The following is a 15,743-nucleotide window of genomic DNA, read 5'->3' on the forward strand; positions in this document are numbered from 1 at the left end:
TAGGGTGGAGCTATTGCGAAAATTTATAACGGCGACACATATATCTTATAAAGATATTTTTGGCAGTGTAGTTAACGAGCATCCTATTCAACTACTACAATGTGGAAATCGACCAACACGTAATTTTTGAAGAATTTTTGTAATCAATTCGGTTTTGACACGGTGCTTAACCCCTCCATAATAGGTCGTTTTACCCTATTTGCCTTCAAAAAATAACTTTCTATCACAATATCTTAAATATGGAGTAAGAGCTTATTATAGTAAGCTTGAATAGCATGAAAAATCAATTATTATAACAAAAATTATAACATAATCTTTTTGAAAGATAACCAGCAACACTGTATGCAAGATCTTTTGCATGTTTGCTGCAACTTCGAGCATTTGGCGAACTCAACGCAAACTGCAATATGAATGACCGCGAGGCTGTCTTGGTAAAGAGCGGATCAAAATGGATGCGTTTGCGTGCGTTTTGACAGTTTCCCCATGCTCAGATCTTAAGAGTTCACCATGCTACTACCCACCCGGATAAAAATGTACTATTGGTTCAATAGTGTAAACAATTGAATTACCATAAAATGTACGGTATACAATAGGATACATTGTTTCTTGATGGTTGCACAGATTGTATCAACACTGAGGATACAATACATCAACATATTTCTCTAATGTAACTATACTTGCAATTGTTTTTGGAACGTTTTCGTACATAAGTTTCATACATTGATAATTTTTTAAACGTTTCTTTATAGCCTATTCAGATTGGGCTATTTATGACTTTGTTAAGTGAGAGGGTATCCAATTATTACGAGGTGTTCAGACTGCAGCAAGATAATATATCTTGACGTTTCCATATTTTCTCATTTGCACGCTAATACAGGGTTGAATTCAAGGAGAGTTTTAAAATTTGCGAAATCAAGCATTTGTGTGGCGACAATCGAACATTTTTTTCTGAACAAAGTTTCTACGAAAAAAAAATATTTAAAAAAATATAAAAAGGGATTTTCGAAGAATATTTGAAGCTCTCATTAAGGATAATGAGCGAAGCTACATTCATTAATTGGGTGCGCCGTTCTTCGGGGAATCAGACTATTCCTCAATTTATGTTTAAGTTTAAAAAGTATTTTGATTCTGTACTATGATTGAACGGAGATTTGATAGAAAAATTTAGATACTTTTGGGAATTCTCACAAATAAATAAAAAAAGGACGATTGGACCAATTTTCAAGAAATATTATCGAACTAAAATGTATTTCCACCAGCATCTCCATGTATGAAGGGCAACTCAGCAATTTAATTTTTTTTCAAAAATGGAAACTGAACAATTGCGTTCTACTCGACAATCAATGATACAGCTTCTAACAAAATCGAATCGTGTGAATGTGATATAATTTAAACTGTATTTTGGATGAATGCATTACCAATCCATGTTTTATTTAGGGTTATTCTACTTTATATATACATCCCATTCAAATCGTACAGTTGTCCCACGTGAAAAATGTTGAAATCCAAAGTATATTAAGCCATTCAAGCAGCAGAATTGAAACAATTTATGAAATCATGTTTATTCATCAAATATATTCGTTTTACAACCATTTCTACGTTTTAAATTGTCTTCCGCATTGGCCCTTGAACCATAGATATAATTATCAAGATGTTGGGGTCAGAACAAATTAGTACTCATTTTATGGTTCCAATGTACTAAGATTTCGGTACCCAGCTGGTACCCAGCAAAACTTAGCAATCCTTTGATTTAAATTTGAATTTGTTCTAATTTTTCATCGTCGTCATAGCTATCGTTGTATTTATTTGTTTATCTCAAATAAACGGAATGTTGTCAGAGTGGAGCTAAGACGTGTTCGCAGGATTGGAGTATTGGAATTATAATCCATCATCCATCGTCAATTAATAATTCTTTTTTGTTTTAGGTTTTGGACGTTCGGATTTAACTTCCGATACTTCATCTGTTAGTAACAAACGCGACGACGAATACCTGTTTAAGTACGAACGTCCACAACTCTTACGATGCTATCCTTGTTTGGGGAGACTACCCCTACTGAACCGAGAGCCCACTGTTTGGGCGGCAGGATTTAGTTTTAAAAAAATCACAACGCCAACTCGGGATTCGGTATGTGTCTTCTTCCACTTCGCTGGTCTCTGGTATGGCAGTTCGACATACTCCTTACCCCAGCGTTTCCAGAAGTATTTGCTCGTTGAGTTGCTTTAAAGCGTAAGAGACGGTTGTGCGGGACACCTACAAAATCTGGTTCGGGCCGCCGAAAGGTGTGTTCACCTAGTAGGAAATGTGCTGGAGTGAGCATGGATAGATCATCTGCTACCCAAAACAGTAGTACAAAACTCCAAACGAGGGATTGCAGTACTCGCAGCTTATGCAACCCTAGATTTAGCTATGCGTAGATTACTGCTCCTTCTAATATTAATACAGCAATCACAATCTATTTAGAAACATCCCTGAGACAATGGAGCTCATAGCCAAATATGTAACTGTCACTTTTTATTTTTTAATCAGAAAATAACATATTGGCTTTTGTTAGAGAATGGAATTAAAGACTTGAAAGTTTCTCAAGTACCTTTGCAAGACCTTCAATTTCATGGTCATAACAAAAGATATTTTAGTCGATAAGATATTTTAGTCGCTTCGGTTCCCTTTGTTCTGCTGTCCGGAGCATGTTGGGTACCAAGCGATTCACGGCAGTTTAGGTACCAGGAAACCTTGAAAATTTTATTTAAAAGGAGATTTTGGTGCTTTCCATCTGATTCATTCGCTGCTTTATCCACACGTGAGTTTTTATTCTGTGAGGGAATCTAAACCTTTCACGCGAAGGTGATCCTACCGGTGAAGAATTCTACCTTTCCGTATCATCTGGGTGGATCCAGATTCCTGGTTTGTAGGCTGAGTGACAGATCGATGCCTTTCCATTTTACACGAGGTACCCTCACGTACGTGATAACGGTGGTTATCGTTGGACCCCGCTTGAGTTCGAGCTGATCGATAATGTTTCAATGTCAGATTTGAATGTGAATGTAGAAAGCTGAAGGAACTAAACTGGAAGGATTTATGACAAGACGCAAATACACCTTGGTTGGAATTGTCTTCATGGACTTCAACATTATTTGTCATAGGATCTCACAGCCAAAACTCTTCCCTAATTAATATCACCCTGGGACCCGGGAAACGAGAGAAGTTCTTTGGTGTGCATCTTGAATGCGGCCGTTGGCTCAAGATCAGTTTCTTGGGGCTTAGGTGGGTTCTCTTATGAGCGATTTCCCAAACGATTTCTCCCGGGGCCAAATCGTTTCACCTCGTAAAAAGAAACTCACGAACCCTGGAGAAAGAATGCAATTTCAAGCATCCGGAGTTAAAACGCGGGACTAACTTTTTTTTGTATACCTACAGTTGTCGTTCTCACGTTTCTGTAAAAAAAGGATGATTAAATTAAGAAAATTTGCCAAAAATAATAATTGTCGCCTGTAATATTTTCCGGCATGCGAATTCCATTTCCATTTTTCGGTTTGTTGAATTAGTAAATAAAAACCAAACTAAGAAACTATTACCTTGGTAACTGTACTAAATCTTGTTCTTGAGGGCCGATAATAAATTACGAAATGACAACTGAAATGACATTTCTGGGTACCGAGGATTGTTCCTAGTGTGCGCAACTGGAACCACTAAAAAACTCCAGTTTCATATTGATTGTTGCTTGAACTTTGAAAATTTATTCGATTTGTTCTATTATTATGCATCCCAAGATAAACACTCAGATCATGATCTACCCAATCAGCCTCCGTTGAATTGCGCTGGAGCGCGCCCATTTACTTTACACACGGCGGCTATTCAACTATGGCAACCCCATTCGGCGGCTTATTAAATTAAACAGCACAGACTCACACCCTGTGTAAAAGCTTATGGGCGCGCTGCTGCGCAATCTTTGCTTGCGCGTTATCACCGCGAAGAGTTGAGCGTTTAAGAAGAGCGCGACAATAAATCTAGGTTTAAGTTAAATACTTCATGTTAATTCTAGAGAGCATCTGTTTTTAAACAATTCATGTTGAATAAGTGGAGAATAAATAATTACCATCATTATTTTTCATCATATAAAATGCTTTCCACAAAACCATCACAATCCGAGTTATTCTTCAGCGCTCAGAAGATTTCCATCTAACATGCATTCGACCCTGCTGCGACAGAAAGAGCATGACTGTCAACTACGAAACGAAATGAAAACAGAGAGAATTTTCTCTCTGGCAAAGAGAGCGTGACGCTTGTCAGTTTTGTTTTGTTGAATTTCTCCCTGCATCCCAGTTAGAACGAAAGCTCTCTCGTAATAATTGTTCGTAATAAATTCTTCATGACTCTTTTTAGTGGGTATCTTTTGACAGCGCAAAATGTATGGAATATTACGTAAATAATGACATCATAAAGCGTATTTACCCTGAAACACCAATTATTATGTCATTAATGGCGTAATCTGAATAGGCTATTACATTGGATATAAACTATATAACAATATTTGTCTCATAGCGCCAAATATGCATTTTTTCCCTTTAAATTGCATTGTTGAACAGTAAAGCTGTCACAACTGAGAAATTTGTTTTACTATACAAATACAATACAATCCATTGTATTTTGAACAGTTTTGTTCGGATATTTCAACAATATATTAACCATACACTCTATTGTGTGACGAAAAAAATGTATGGAAAAATATCAGATTTTGTATAGTTACGATACTTAACAACCCGTACATTCTATTGCGTAAACTTCATTTACGTTTGAGTAAATGGTTCATAACAATGCATTCTAATGTATTTCTATGGTTTCATTTACAATATAATCTATTCCCAATTTAATGTTATTAATAGTAGTGTTACAATAAATTGTATTGTAATTCTACTGTATTTTTTATTCGGGCAAGCCGTTCGTTGGTGGACGTTAGGCAGAAAAACAGCGAAAATTTCAATTTCTGTTCCTTTCACACTCGTCGCTCGCTTGCGACACCTACGCTACTAAAAATCCACACATATTTATTGGCAAAAATCCATAGATTTAACTTATGATGTATATCAGCGCACACATAACCATTCTCTACGCGAACTACTAATAAAATATATCCAAATAAACTTTATGTGTGGTCTCGAATTAGCAATTATTTAATTTATGTGTGGTTCTATATCGATTATACTAGGGTGGAGCTATCCAGCTTTTTACGTTAGCCATAATTTTTGTAGGGGGTAATTCAATCATGACAGCTGCTGTGTACAGACTTCATAACAGCATCATAGTAATCGAGAAATCCAACTTGTTTGGAAACCTGTCAAACATTTTCGCATGTGAAGGTAAACTGGTTCAAATATTGGTTCAAAAATTCTACATTTCAGATTTAATTTAACAAATAATGAAGTATAGACCTATGCAGAACGAGATGGAGTATGAAATTCACACTAGCTTCACGAGATATTTTACTCATGTTTCAGTGACTGGAATATCATTACCTAGGGCTATCAAACCCTGTTCCATAGGGATCTATAGGTTTATTCGTGAAGTGTCTGGAGCGATAAATTTCTACATAATTTTAATATTACCATAAATTTATTGTAGCAATGTTCACTACAAATTGATCTCCATACTTGTCAGTATCTGAATCCGATGCACCATCAGAGAAACTTGAAGACATCAAACAATTTAAGAATTTCATTTCTGCTTAGAAGAAAGCAACAAAATTGATAAATTTTAATAAATGAAACAGAAACGATTTAAAATCAAATACCCATCCGTGTCTTTTATATTTTCATTTTTACAGTTTCTGTTCGAATGTATTGGTGAACCTAGGTTCGATCTCGATAAATCGGCAGAGCGAACCTCATTCATTTGGGGTCGGATCGCGATCAAACCTGAACGAATAACCGAACGTTTTGACAGCTGTTAGAGCGGATCCGGGGCAGAACTACACCCAAAAAATCTGCACGTTGTTTCCACCTGAAAAAGTACGTAGATTTTTTCCACCTGAAATTCACGTAACTTTTACCTGATTTTTCGATAAAATTTTCATTCTACGTGAAAATCAGGTAAGTTCTACCTTAGTTTTGGATAGAATTCACCGGACACGTAAGTTTCACCTGAATTTTCAGAAGCATTTTCAGTAACGTGTGCACGTAAAATGTACCTGAAAATTCAGGTGGAAACAACGTTTAGATTATTTGGAGTGTAGGTTCGACCCAGCAATAACCGAAAACGACATTGAACGTACACAGCAAAAAAAGTTGTTGAATATTACATCGAAATCGATGCAACCAATCGAATCCGTCGATTGTTGAATATTACCTTGCGCGATGTACCCGAGAGCTTGCTGTGTAATAAACAGTAACGATGTAATTTTCTGTCAATGTAAAAATTATTCAACGTAATCGAGGCGATGTAAAGTTAAGCTATGTAAAATAGTGTGACGTACAAGGCATTTGTACCATTCAGAGGTCTCTATAGAGATGAGTGACGTTTAACGCTCGCACACTGATGTGCAATTCGGCATGTGTAAATACATGTTTGTTTTCCTTCTGTTCATAACCTCAAAATTGATCGAGTCGTCACAATGGTTGCGAAGGAGTCAAAAAATATATGGAAATATACTCATTTTTACCCAAACTTTGCTGAGTAGCACCATCTAGGAGTGTTTGTTTTCCTTTTATCGCCACTCACACATTCGGACGTGAGAATCTCAATACCATTGAATTTTCTTATCGTGGATTTCTTTCATCAATAATTGTTTGGTCTAGTTCTTTAAACGATTTATTTTTTAAAGAATTTTCGATTCAAGATATGATTCTATATATTTTCTTATTGCATCAGCCGGTAGGTCGCATACAACAGCGATACATATTGAAGAACATCAGGAATCCAGTATCGTTCCGCAGACCCAGGGTAGCTCATGTCTTGCTGGATTCCCTTCGCGTTCGGAGGTGCTTCGAAGCCGCTGAAAATAATGAAATATGTAGCATGCAGATTTGGTATGCGGGTGTATGACATAGGAATATATACAACTTAATCTAGTTCGAAGACGACGGGAATCCTATCTGGATTGCGAAGAGAATGCTAACAAGAATCTTTTCGGAATTCCATCTATATATGAGAAAGGCAAAAAACCCTGTTGCTGAGCGCAAAATTTTTCTTGTGCGGATCGGTGCCAAAGTGCGATTCCTCATAAAAAAAAAACTGTTATGAATCCCCCTAAAGTAGTCGTCACACTGCAGTCTAAAATCGAAGTTGACCGGTGAAAACAACTTCATATACACTGTTAGATGACTTTACCCATTAATGGGTACTATGTTATTGTTGATATTATTCCCACCGTGAAAAATTCACCCATTTTTTTTTAAAAAGCGCCACTACTCATTAAAATGGGTAGTGGCACTTTTTCAAGAAAATGGGTGAATTTTTCACGGTGGGAATAATATCAACAATAACATAGTACCCATTAATGGGTAAAGTCATCTAACCGTGTAATCAATTTTCTTTTTTTTTTCCTTTATCACGTAATAAAGTTTATATTATGAAAAACTATAAAGGTCGGATAATACTGGATGTACTGTGCTTGTTTTGCCAAAATGGTTGTGTAACCGAAGCTGAATATTTGCGATGACGTTGACATGTTTACATTTCGGTTTTGTTCACATTCACGGCTTCATCACCAACAGTTTACTGCTCCAACAGTGCAATTTCGTATTAAACTCTCTTTCCAAATTTGCAGAATATTTTCAAAGGTTATCCTTTCTACCGAGTAAGTATTTCGTTTTTGCCTTTCTCGATTGATAATAAAAGTCCATTATGGTAAATGGGTTGGGCATGTTCGTCTATTGGTGAAACATATTAGGCATGCATGACGTGTACAATCATCGTCCACCATATCAACCGGCCCAAGCAAATTAAAACATGGAATACCTACTACGGTGGTTATCAAAATATATTTTCATTTGGTGATTTTGTATAAAAATCGGTCCTGTAATTGCATATTCGCTTTAAATTGATTTCGCTATGTTACACAGTCGATTGTCCATTGAATGATTTTGCCGATAATATGATCTAAAAACAGAGATGTGAAGCAGTGGTTTCCAAACGTATAGCTTGGCTATAGGGTAAGACACCCAGAAATCGCCCTCCCCCCAGTTTTTGCCCACCTATTTTAAAACTTTAATTTCTCGTAAACTAGTTGTTGAAAACAGTTACAGTTAAAGTTTTTCCATACAAGCATCAATCAATTATGAAAAAACCTGAACTATAACTGTTTCCAACAACTCTCGGGTACTTATTCAAAAGGACGTATGTGATTTTGTAAACAAAGATTCAAACGTCTATTTGACCAATCTGATAGCACTACCACGCAAACCAACACCACCAACAGCTAGCCGAAAGCTTCCCCTACCTGTCTGTGGTGATGGTTTGCGTGGTAGTGCTATCAGATTGGTCAAATAGACGTTTGAATCTTTGTTTACAAAATCACATACGTCCTTTTGAATAAGTACCCGAGAACTAGTTTTCGAGAAATTAAAGTTTTAAAATAGGTGGGCGAAAACTGGGGGGAGGGCGATTTCTGGGTGTCTTCCCCTACACTTTTTTAATTTAGCTTATAATTTGTCAGCTAGGAACATATACTTTAGTAAATACAAAAAACTACGATGAAAAACATCATTGAGGTAATATTCTATTCCACAATCCACACGTGAATTCGAAATATTTTTCCTTGGCTGGATGCGATATAAATATAAATCAATTATAAAATATAAAAAATCAGATTATCGTATATTTATTGGGGTACATTACGTACATTCGCTGAGGACATCAAGTCATTGTTTGGCAGACTCTTAGAAGTATAATAAGTCTATATAAACTTGTTGCTTATAAGAGAACAAAATAATCAATGCCGCAATTTCCGGGAAACAGAAATTATTTTTAAATAAATATTTTTAACGTTTTCTATCTGTTATTCATATTCTTATTCTATATGCCACGCTCACGCTAATCTGTTGATTTTTAACTCGTGAGCAATGTATAATGTTTAATTCAGATACGGTAAGGGATTTTTTTTTGATAATTCTCCATTCAGGTCTGACTACTAAATCGCTCAACAATTAGAATAAACTTTTTTTTTGGTGTACCGTGACCTGCCCTAATTCCGCGCATCGCCTAATAACATGGTATCAATAATGGTAAATATGAAGAAACTGACTATCGTGACTGACTATCTAAAAAATAGTTAAAATATTCATCCGCTTAGCAAAACGATAAATATTAGAGTTATTATGAATTTGCTGCTTTTCAAAGAAATGGTTCATATTTCAGTATAGAATGGTTATTTTATGAGTCGTATTTTTTAAGTAGATTTTATAATTCGAGGCCCTCTTTAGCCGTGCGGTAAGATACGTGGCTACAACTAAACTAACCGGTTATCGTTCCCAATAAAAAATACAATTACAAAGCAAGACCATGCTGGGTTCGATTCCCGGTGCCGGTCTAGGCAATTTTCGATTTAGAAATTGTCTCGACTTCCCTGGGCATAAAAGTATCATCGTGTTAGCCTCATGATAGACGAATGCAGAAATGGTAATTAACTGTAAACACCTTAATTCAATTACTTGAACGAAAAGAAAGTTGAACATATTCAACTTTTGGCAAGTCAATTGAATTCAACTGAGTTGTTCAATTCACTTGCCCTGTCAAAACGTAGCATTTCGATTTTATTTGCGCCCTGTTTAAAATCTTAATGTGCATAACGTGCGATGTTGGGTGTATTAAAAGTCTGTCTCATTTAGAGAATTAAACTTAAAAGTGACAGTTCAAAAAAAAAAATCACCCGGTCAAAAAATGGCTGGTGCTACCCAGCAATACCAACAAGACATCGTTCAAAAATGAATCGAGCGCAGGACATTCATTAGAAAAAATATCGAGATTGAATAGTATAAACCAATTAAAAACCACTAGGTTCATTCAAATACATAACCTATGATTAGTCTTGTGTCTCCAATGCCCAATTTTTGAGTAAATTACGTTTACTAGGTGTAAACTGTGATATACTGTGAACTGGAATATTTTCTTTTTGGACATCAAATATATAATTTCGACATGGAAAATGAATATATTTTGGACAGAGTCATTTTCTCCTTATTTAAAAATGGCCGCCTACAGATCTCAATGGTATGACTTACCTACACGTATCCACATTCATTTAAATGCATTTATTTGCTTAACTGACATAGATTAAACCAGAAATTAACATTGTTTCGCAATCTTATCGATATCATTGAAAACAGCCTGAAAGTTGGCAATTAATGGTTCATCCGTGTACTGTACATGGGGTGACCAATAAATTTCTGATGCATAAAAACATAACTTCATTTTGGTCACTCCCTTTTCATCCGTCTCAAGTTCATGTTAAGCCATTGGAATATGTTAGTATCTCAATTACAATCAAACTTTGGCCGCAGGACCTCAAGATTGCCGTTTGAACCAATTTAAACGTGTTTCAGGTGCATGTTACGAAGAGTCCTATAATGCATGTTCTCCTGCATACTGGCGTCCAGCAGGCACTTTGGTAGAAAGCTTTACATTTTAGATAATTTTAACGATAAATAATAGTTGATTTGTGAATTCTCATCAGCCGCTAGAGTTGAGGTAAAAGTATGCAATGATCATACTTTCGATAAAAAAAAATCCTACACATTATCTAAAATTGATCGAAGAAGCTCAGGCTTGTCCAAAATATATCATTTACCTTAGTTATTGGACTGTCAATTTTAAGCGGCTACCTTCTACCAAAGCTGTGGCACCACCAACGAGCTGAGAACCGGCTTCATAGTGCTGGGTAAGATGCGTCAACGTGTGATTGGGTGGCAGCCAATCAACGCAAGGATGTGGAAACTGAGGATTAATGGCCGTTTCTTCAACCATAGCATTATCAACGTGCACTGCCCACACGAAGGGAGACCCGACGACGAGAAAGAAGCGTTCTACGCACAGCTGGAGCAGACATGCGATGGATGCCCACTGCGAGACGTCAAAATCGTCATCAGTGTCATGAACGCACAGGTAGGAAGGGAGGAAATGTGTAGGCCGGCAATCGGACCGGATAGTCTGCACACCGTATCGAGTGACAACGGCCAACGATGCATAAACTTCGCTTCCTCCCGCGGAATGGTAGTCCGAAGTACCTTCTAGAAGAGAAGAACGCAGCATGGGCGAGATTGCTGTAACACCGTACGAGGGCGAACGAGGCACGATATAAACAGGCGCGGAACAGACAAAACTCGATTTTCCGAAGGAAAAAGCGTCAGCAGGAAGATCGAGACCGTGAAGAGACGGAGCAACTGATATGTGTAAGGACATAAACGGGAACCTTCTTACGAACGAGCATGAGGTGATCCAAAGGTGGCGGCAGCACTACGAAGAACACCTAAATGGCGATGTGGCAGACGAAGATGGCGGTATGGTGATGGACCTGGGAGAACGCACGCAGGACATAATTTTACCGGCTCCAGGAAATCCAGGAGGAGATTGGCTGGCTGAAGAACAACAAAGCCCCTGTGGTTGACCTACTATCAGGAGAGCTATTTAAACACGGTGGTGAGCCACGTACTGGAAATCGTACGTACTTTGGACTCCGCAAGACGCTCCGATCGAATATAGTGGCGACGTGTAGCCATGGACCGAGCCGAAAGGAGAAGACTGCTATACACCGCACAGGCCACTTCGACCTTAGTCTGAATAAATAATAATAATCTGGTTGTTAGATGGGATGCAACTAAAAATAACTGTCGGATTGCAATATAGAAAAGCATGCTTGCTGAGAAGGTATTAAGCAGCATTCTTAGGGTGCTCATCTTGCCCCGTCCTATTTTACATATCTCTTGAGTAAAAACCAATTTGCCAATTCAAAGCTGGCGCCGAGTTTGACTCCAAGTGCACTCGGAGGGGTCTATTGAGTAGGAATTTCTGATAACACTTCCCAAAGAGTATCATCAGGTACCTATTCTTATGCCTGCCACAAAATAAACAAGTTCATGCATTGGTAGGCATCTCTTTCGAAATCTATATAGATGTGGAAGCATGTTTTAGAAAACTGAGCGTCGACTACAATCCAATTGCCATTATCAATAAATTTTCAGAAGCGTTAGAAGGAGAAAAGCCAAACAATGCAGTGACTCAGAATTTAAAAAAATGTAGATGGCCCAAAGAAAACAATGCTTAATTTTATTTACATAAATCCATATGGTGTAAAAGTAATATTCTATAAATATTTGACTCTAATGATCTATTATTAACAAAAATTTCAGCTGCAAAAATGATTTCTGATGTCCAGCTGGCCGTGTTCTGCAACGTTCTGGGTGTGTTCCTGTTCCTTCTGGTGGTTGGATTCCATTACATAAACGCCAACATGGGAAGGTGTGTTTCAATAATACTTTTGTTATCGCAAAGGCTCACGATTTTTTTTTTCATTACAGAACTGCCAGCCTAACAAAACATAAATGAAGGTACGTTGGATTCTTTAAGCATTAGAATAACTTCTTTTCCACAAAAATGTTGTTTTGTTCGGAAATTTCTAGCGTGTAAGTTTGAATTGAATAAAAAAAAATGACAGAAGTCAGATAATGATGTCCATAACAGAATAACTCGAAAGGAATTACTTTCACGGTCAAATGATGACTCGTTCCTTTTTAAGGAAGACATGTTCGAAAATATGTATTTCTTGTATAATCACTATGTAAAATAATTATTGGATTCGTTCTTCTCCAAGATATAAGATTGTTCTCAAAAGATTTTAAAATCATGGTCTTGCTCGCATGCAGCTCAGGTCATTCTAATACTCCACTGGTTTTAAGTAAGAATGCTCACTCGAAGTGGCCTTTGTACTGAAATTGTAAAAATGAGAGTTTAAAAAAAGGTTTTGGAACAACATTTTTTACGTGTAAACCTTTGAATATCAATGATTGCATCCAGAATTATCAGATCCCTGTTCGTCTTTATGTTTTGTTGCATTAGCTCCTCGAGTTTGCTGTTGATGCTGGTGAACGTCGGCCTATCGATTGGTAGAGCATTCCAGCAGGACAACATTAGCTCATACCTTTTAGAAACAAATAATGAAATGATTATTCAAACACCCTTAACGTTACCAAAGCATAATACAAACAATTCTTTACTGCAACTGTCCGGTTTTTCCATGCGATAGCCTCGTTTGAGTTCCATAATTAAATCGTTCGTGGACAGCAAAGGGTACGGATTGCCACCAAGGGTGCAAATTTCGTACAGCAGAATTCCGTACGACCACACATCACTCTGTGATGTGTACACTTGATGGGTCAGCGATTCCAGTGCCAGCCATTTGATAGGAAGTTTCCCGGTTCCGGTTTTGCGATAGAGATTCTCTTGGTATATGTCTCGACTTAGGCTGTAATAGAAAAAAAAAACAATTCAGGGTCGTATACGCACTCAAATATTTAACTTGCTATGGCAGTCAACACCTTCCCGATTCATGACTATCATATAGTGGATGAAAAACGTGCAATAGGAACAAAAAGGAAATTGTATGTACTGAACATTTTTTGGCAAAAAATTCGGGGAAATTTATTTATTTACTAGTCTTAGATTTAAAAGTCGTACAGACAGAATTAATCTTATTTCTAAACATACATTTAAACAAATTTAAATCGAAATAAAAAGACACTTCACGGATTATTCTGCCTGGCTGAAATTGTAGTAAAAAATTACATAGGAATTCTTGCAGAAAAAATTGCGGATAAATTGGCGCTAAAAATGTCAATTGGCTGTTGCATGAACTCATAGAGAAACTTGTCACAAGAACTGAAGGAGGACTTTCCATACAAATTCCGGACTAATTTTTGCTAGAGAATTAATCAAAGAAATTATTCAGCAAAATTCCCGAAGAAATTTTTGCTGAAATCTCCGAAAATACCTATTCCTCTGAAATTTCCGGATGAATTTATGCATCGAACACAGGATAATGACCTGCAAATCAACGAAGCTTGAGCAATCATATTTGATTTTTTTTATTCCTTGCTTTTTTTGTTAGTTGTGCTATTAAACCACTAATTGTGCCGAGATCTTCTGTGATATTCTGCTGTACAGAATCCGCACAGAATCTATTTTTAGATTTCCATTAATCATTATTGTTGTCGTTGTCCGTTTGTCCATGTTGTGTGTATCCAATGATTGTTGCATTGTTCGGTTGCCATTTATCCGGGTAACGTTGGAGGAATGGCTCCGAGAAAAACAAGAAGTTGTCAGTCGTCATCAGGCAGCCGTGACGGTAAGGCGCGTACCCCAAAACGCCACCGTATCGGTTTCGGCGACTGACGAGGGTTTGGTGGAGGGGCTGGGAATTGAACCCATGACTATCCGCTTGTAAGGCGAACGTGTAGCCAACTACGCTATGGGACCCCCATATATTTGATTTTGTATTATTTGTTTCTTGATACGAATTCAAATAGGGGAACTGCTCCTTGAATTCATACCATGTACCCAAATCAATACCATTCGAAAACAAAGAATTGGTACGCAAATTGTTTTATTTCTAATTTTTGTGAATTTTTTCAGCAGTGAGCACGCCCGATAACAACAAAACACGACACAAATTGAGCCTAAATTGCCTGTTATGAAAACTCATATGTGAATATGTACGTTATGTGGAAGATATTGATTTGGAAAATGTATTGGAGGTAACCACTTTTCCTTCGATGGGACTCGAACCCATGACAGTACGCTAGACTGGTGCTTTAACCAACTAAGCTACGAAGGACCTCCGTCGGCCTTCGCAACCTAGCGGCTACTGAACGAGCTCGAGATTCCCAAATTGGACGCATAGTCCAAAAGAACTGAACCTGAACTGAAAAGAACTGAAGATTGAATGTATCTGAGGGCAAGAAAACTAAAATATAAGAGTCCTTTTTGAACGATTTTGATATCCGACTTCCAGGGTGTCGGTGAGAGCGATGACCCATTCTCACCCCCAGACCAAATGTCACCCCCGATGGCGGTTCTGCAAATGTTTACATGTTTGCAGATACCCTTATCCGGTATACGTCTGACGGTAGGGGTAAAAATTGATTTGAAAATTGAATATTTCTGGCGTTTCTGAACCGGTTTGTATATTTTTCTCAGAAGAAGCGGATAAGTTTCTAGATTATGACAAGTGACTCAAAATTGGGATTGGTCCCGAAGTTATTCCGGATTGTACTGGGGTTTTTTTACTGGTGGATATTCCCGACTGAATCTCAAGTCTATGCTGTTAAAATTACCTAAAACTGTGATTGGTCAACTCCGAGATGTATATCAGACATGTTCTGCACGTAATGGAACTTTTTCTAACCAGTTTTAACCAGATTATTCGCCCTTCCGGAACCGGCTATAAGGGATCTCGTAATGGTCAAATTAGGAAGGTAATTTCAAATATAACTTGCGACACATTATACGTCATAATTTTGCGATCAAGAGCTCGAAAGTGTCCTCCAGGAATTGATATGGCTTAACCTGGCCACATCGATATGGTCCTAGGGCATCCGGAGTCAGGTCCCGGTGGACCACTTTTGCGAAAATTCCAAATATGACTTGCGACACATCATATGTCATTATTTTGCGATCAGCAGATCGAAACCCGAGCAGGAGAAATTGGCTCAATAATACCTAATTCTGTTATTGATACCTGGGAGGGAGAGTCAGATTAAAA

General features: G+C 37.5%; 2 protein-coding genes across 6 annotated transcripts in view; one reads left to right on the plus strand and one right to left on the minus strand.

Annotated features, from left to right (window-relative positions):
* Nucleotides 1-7,633: 7,633 nt before the first annotated feature.
* LOC134211606 (uncharacterized) lies at nt 7,634-12,672 on the plus strand. The gene is made up of 3 exons (XM_062688652.1): nt 7,634-7,790; nt 12,337-12,445; nt 12,505-12,672. Exons 1-3 carry the CDS (start codon nt 7,649-7,651, stop codon nt 12,530-12,532), a joined length of 279 nt encoding a protein of 92 aa, XP_062544636.1. The 5' UTR covers nt 7,634-7,648; the 3' UTR covers nt 12,533-12,672.
* Nucleotides 12,673-12,714: 42 nt separating this feature from the next.
* Nucleotides 12,715-15,743, minus strand: part of LOC134211601 (tyrosine-protein kinase receptor torso-like) — a 198,300-nt gene continuing 195,271 nt past the window's right edge. For all 5 annotated transcript variants that reach the window (XM_062688626.1, XM_062688627.1, XM_062688625.1 and 2 more), the window contains 3 exons: nt 13,191-13,448; nt 12,975-13,124; nt 12,715-12,912 (listed from right to left, as the gene is read on the minus strand). In XM_062688626.1, coding sequence (XP_062544610.1) covers nt 12,861-12,912; nt 12,975-13,124; nt 13,191-13,448 — 460 coding nt within the window. In that variant the 3' untranslated portion in view covers nt 12,715-12,860. The remainder of the gene's footprint in view (nt 12,913-12,974; nt 13,125-13,190; nt 13,449-15,743) is intronic.

Source organism: Armigeres subalbatus, chromosome 2 (assembly GCF_024139115.2).
Source record: "Armigeres subalbatus isolate Guangzhou_Male chromosome 2, GZ_Asu_2, whole genome shotgun sequence".
Taxonomy (NCBI): Eukaryota; Metazoa; Arthropoda; class Insecta; order Diptera; family Culicidae; genus Armigeres; species Armigeres subalbatus.

Excerpts from the sequence above, each read along its gene's own strand:
- LOC134211606 (XM_062688652.1), top strand. The coding sequence starts at position 7,649 with ATGACGTTGACATGTTTACATTTCGGTTTTGTTCACATTCACGGCTTC. Across the intron at positions 7,791-12,336 it reads AAGGTTATCCTTTCTACCGA|CTGCAAAAATGATTTCTGAT; the intron begins GTAAGTATTTCG and ends CAAAAATTTCAG. Across the intron at positions 12,446-12,504 it reads ATAAACGCCAACATGGGAAG|AACTGCCAGCCTAACAAAAC; the intron begins GTGTGTTTCAAT and ends TTTTCATTACAG.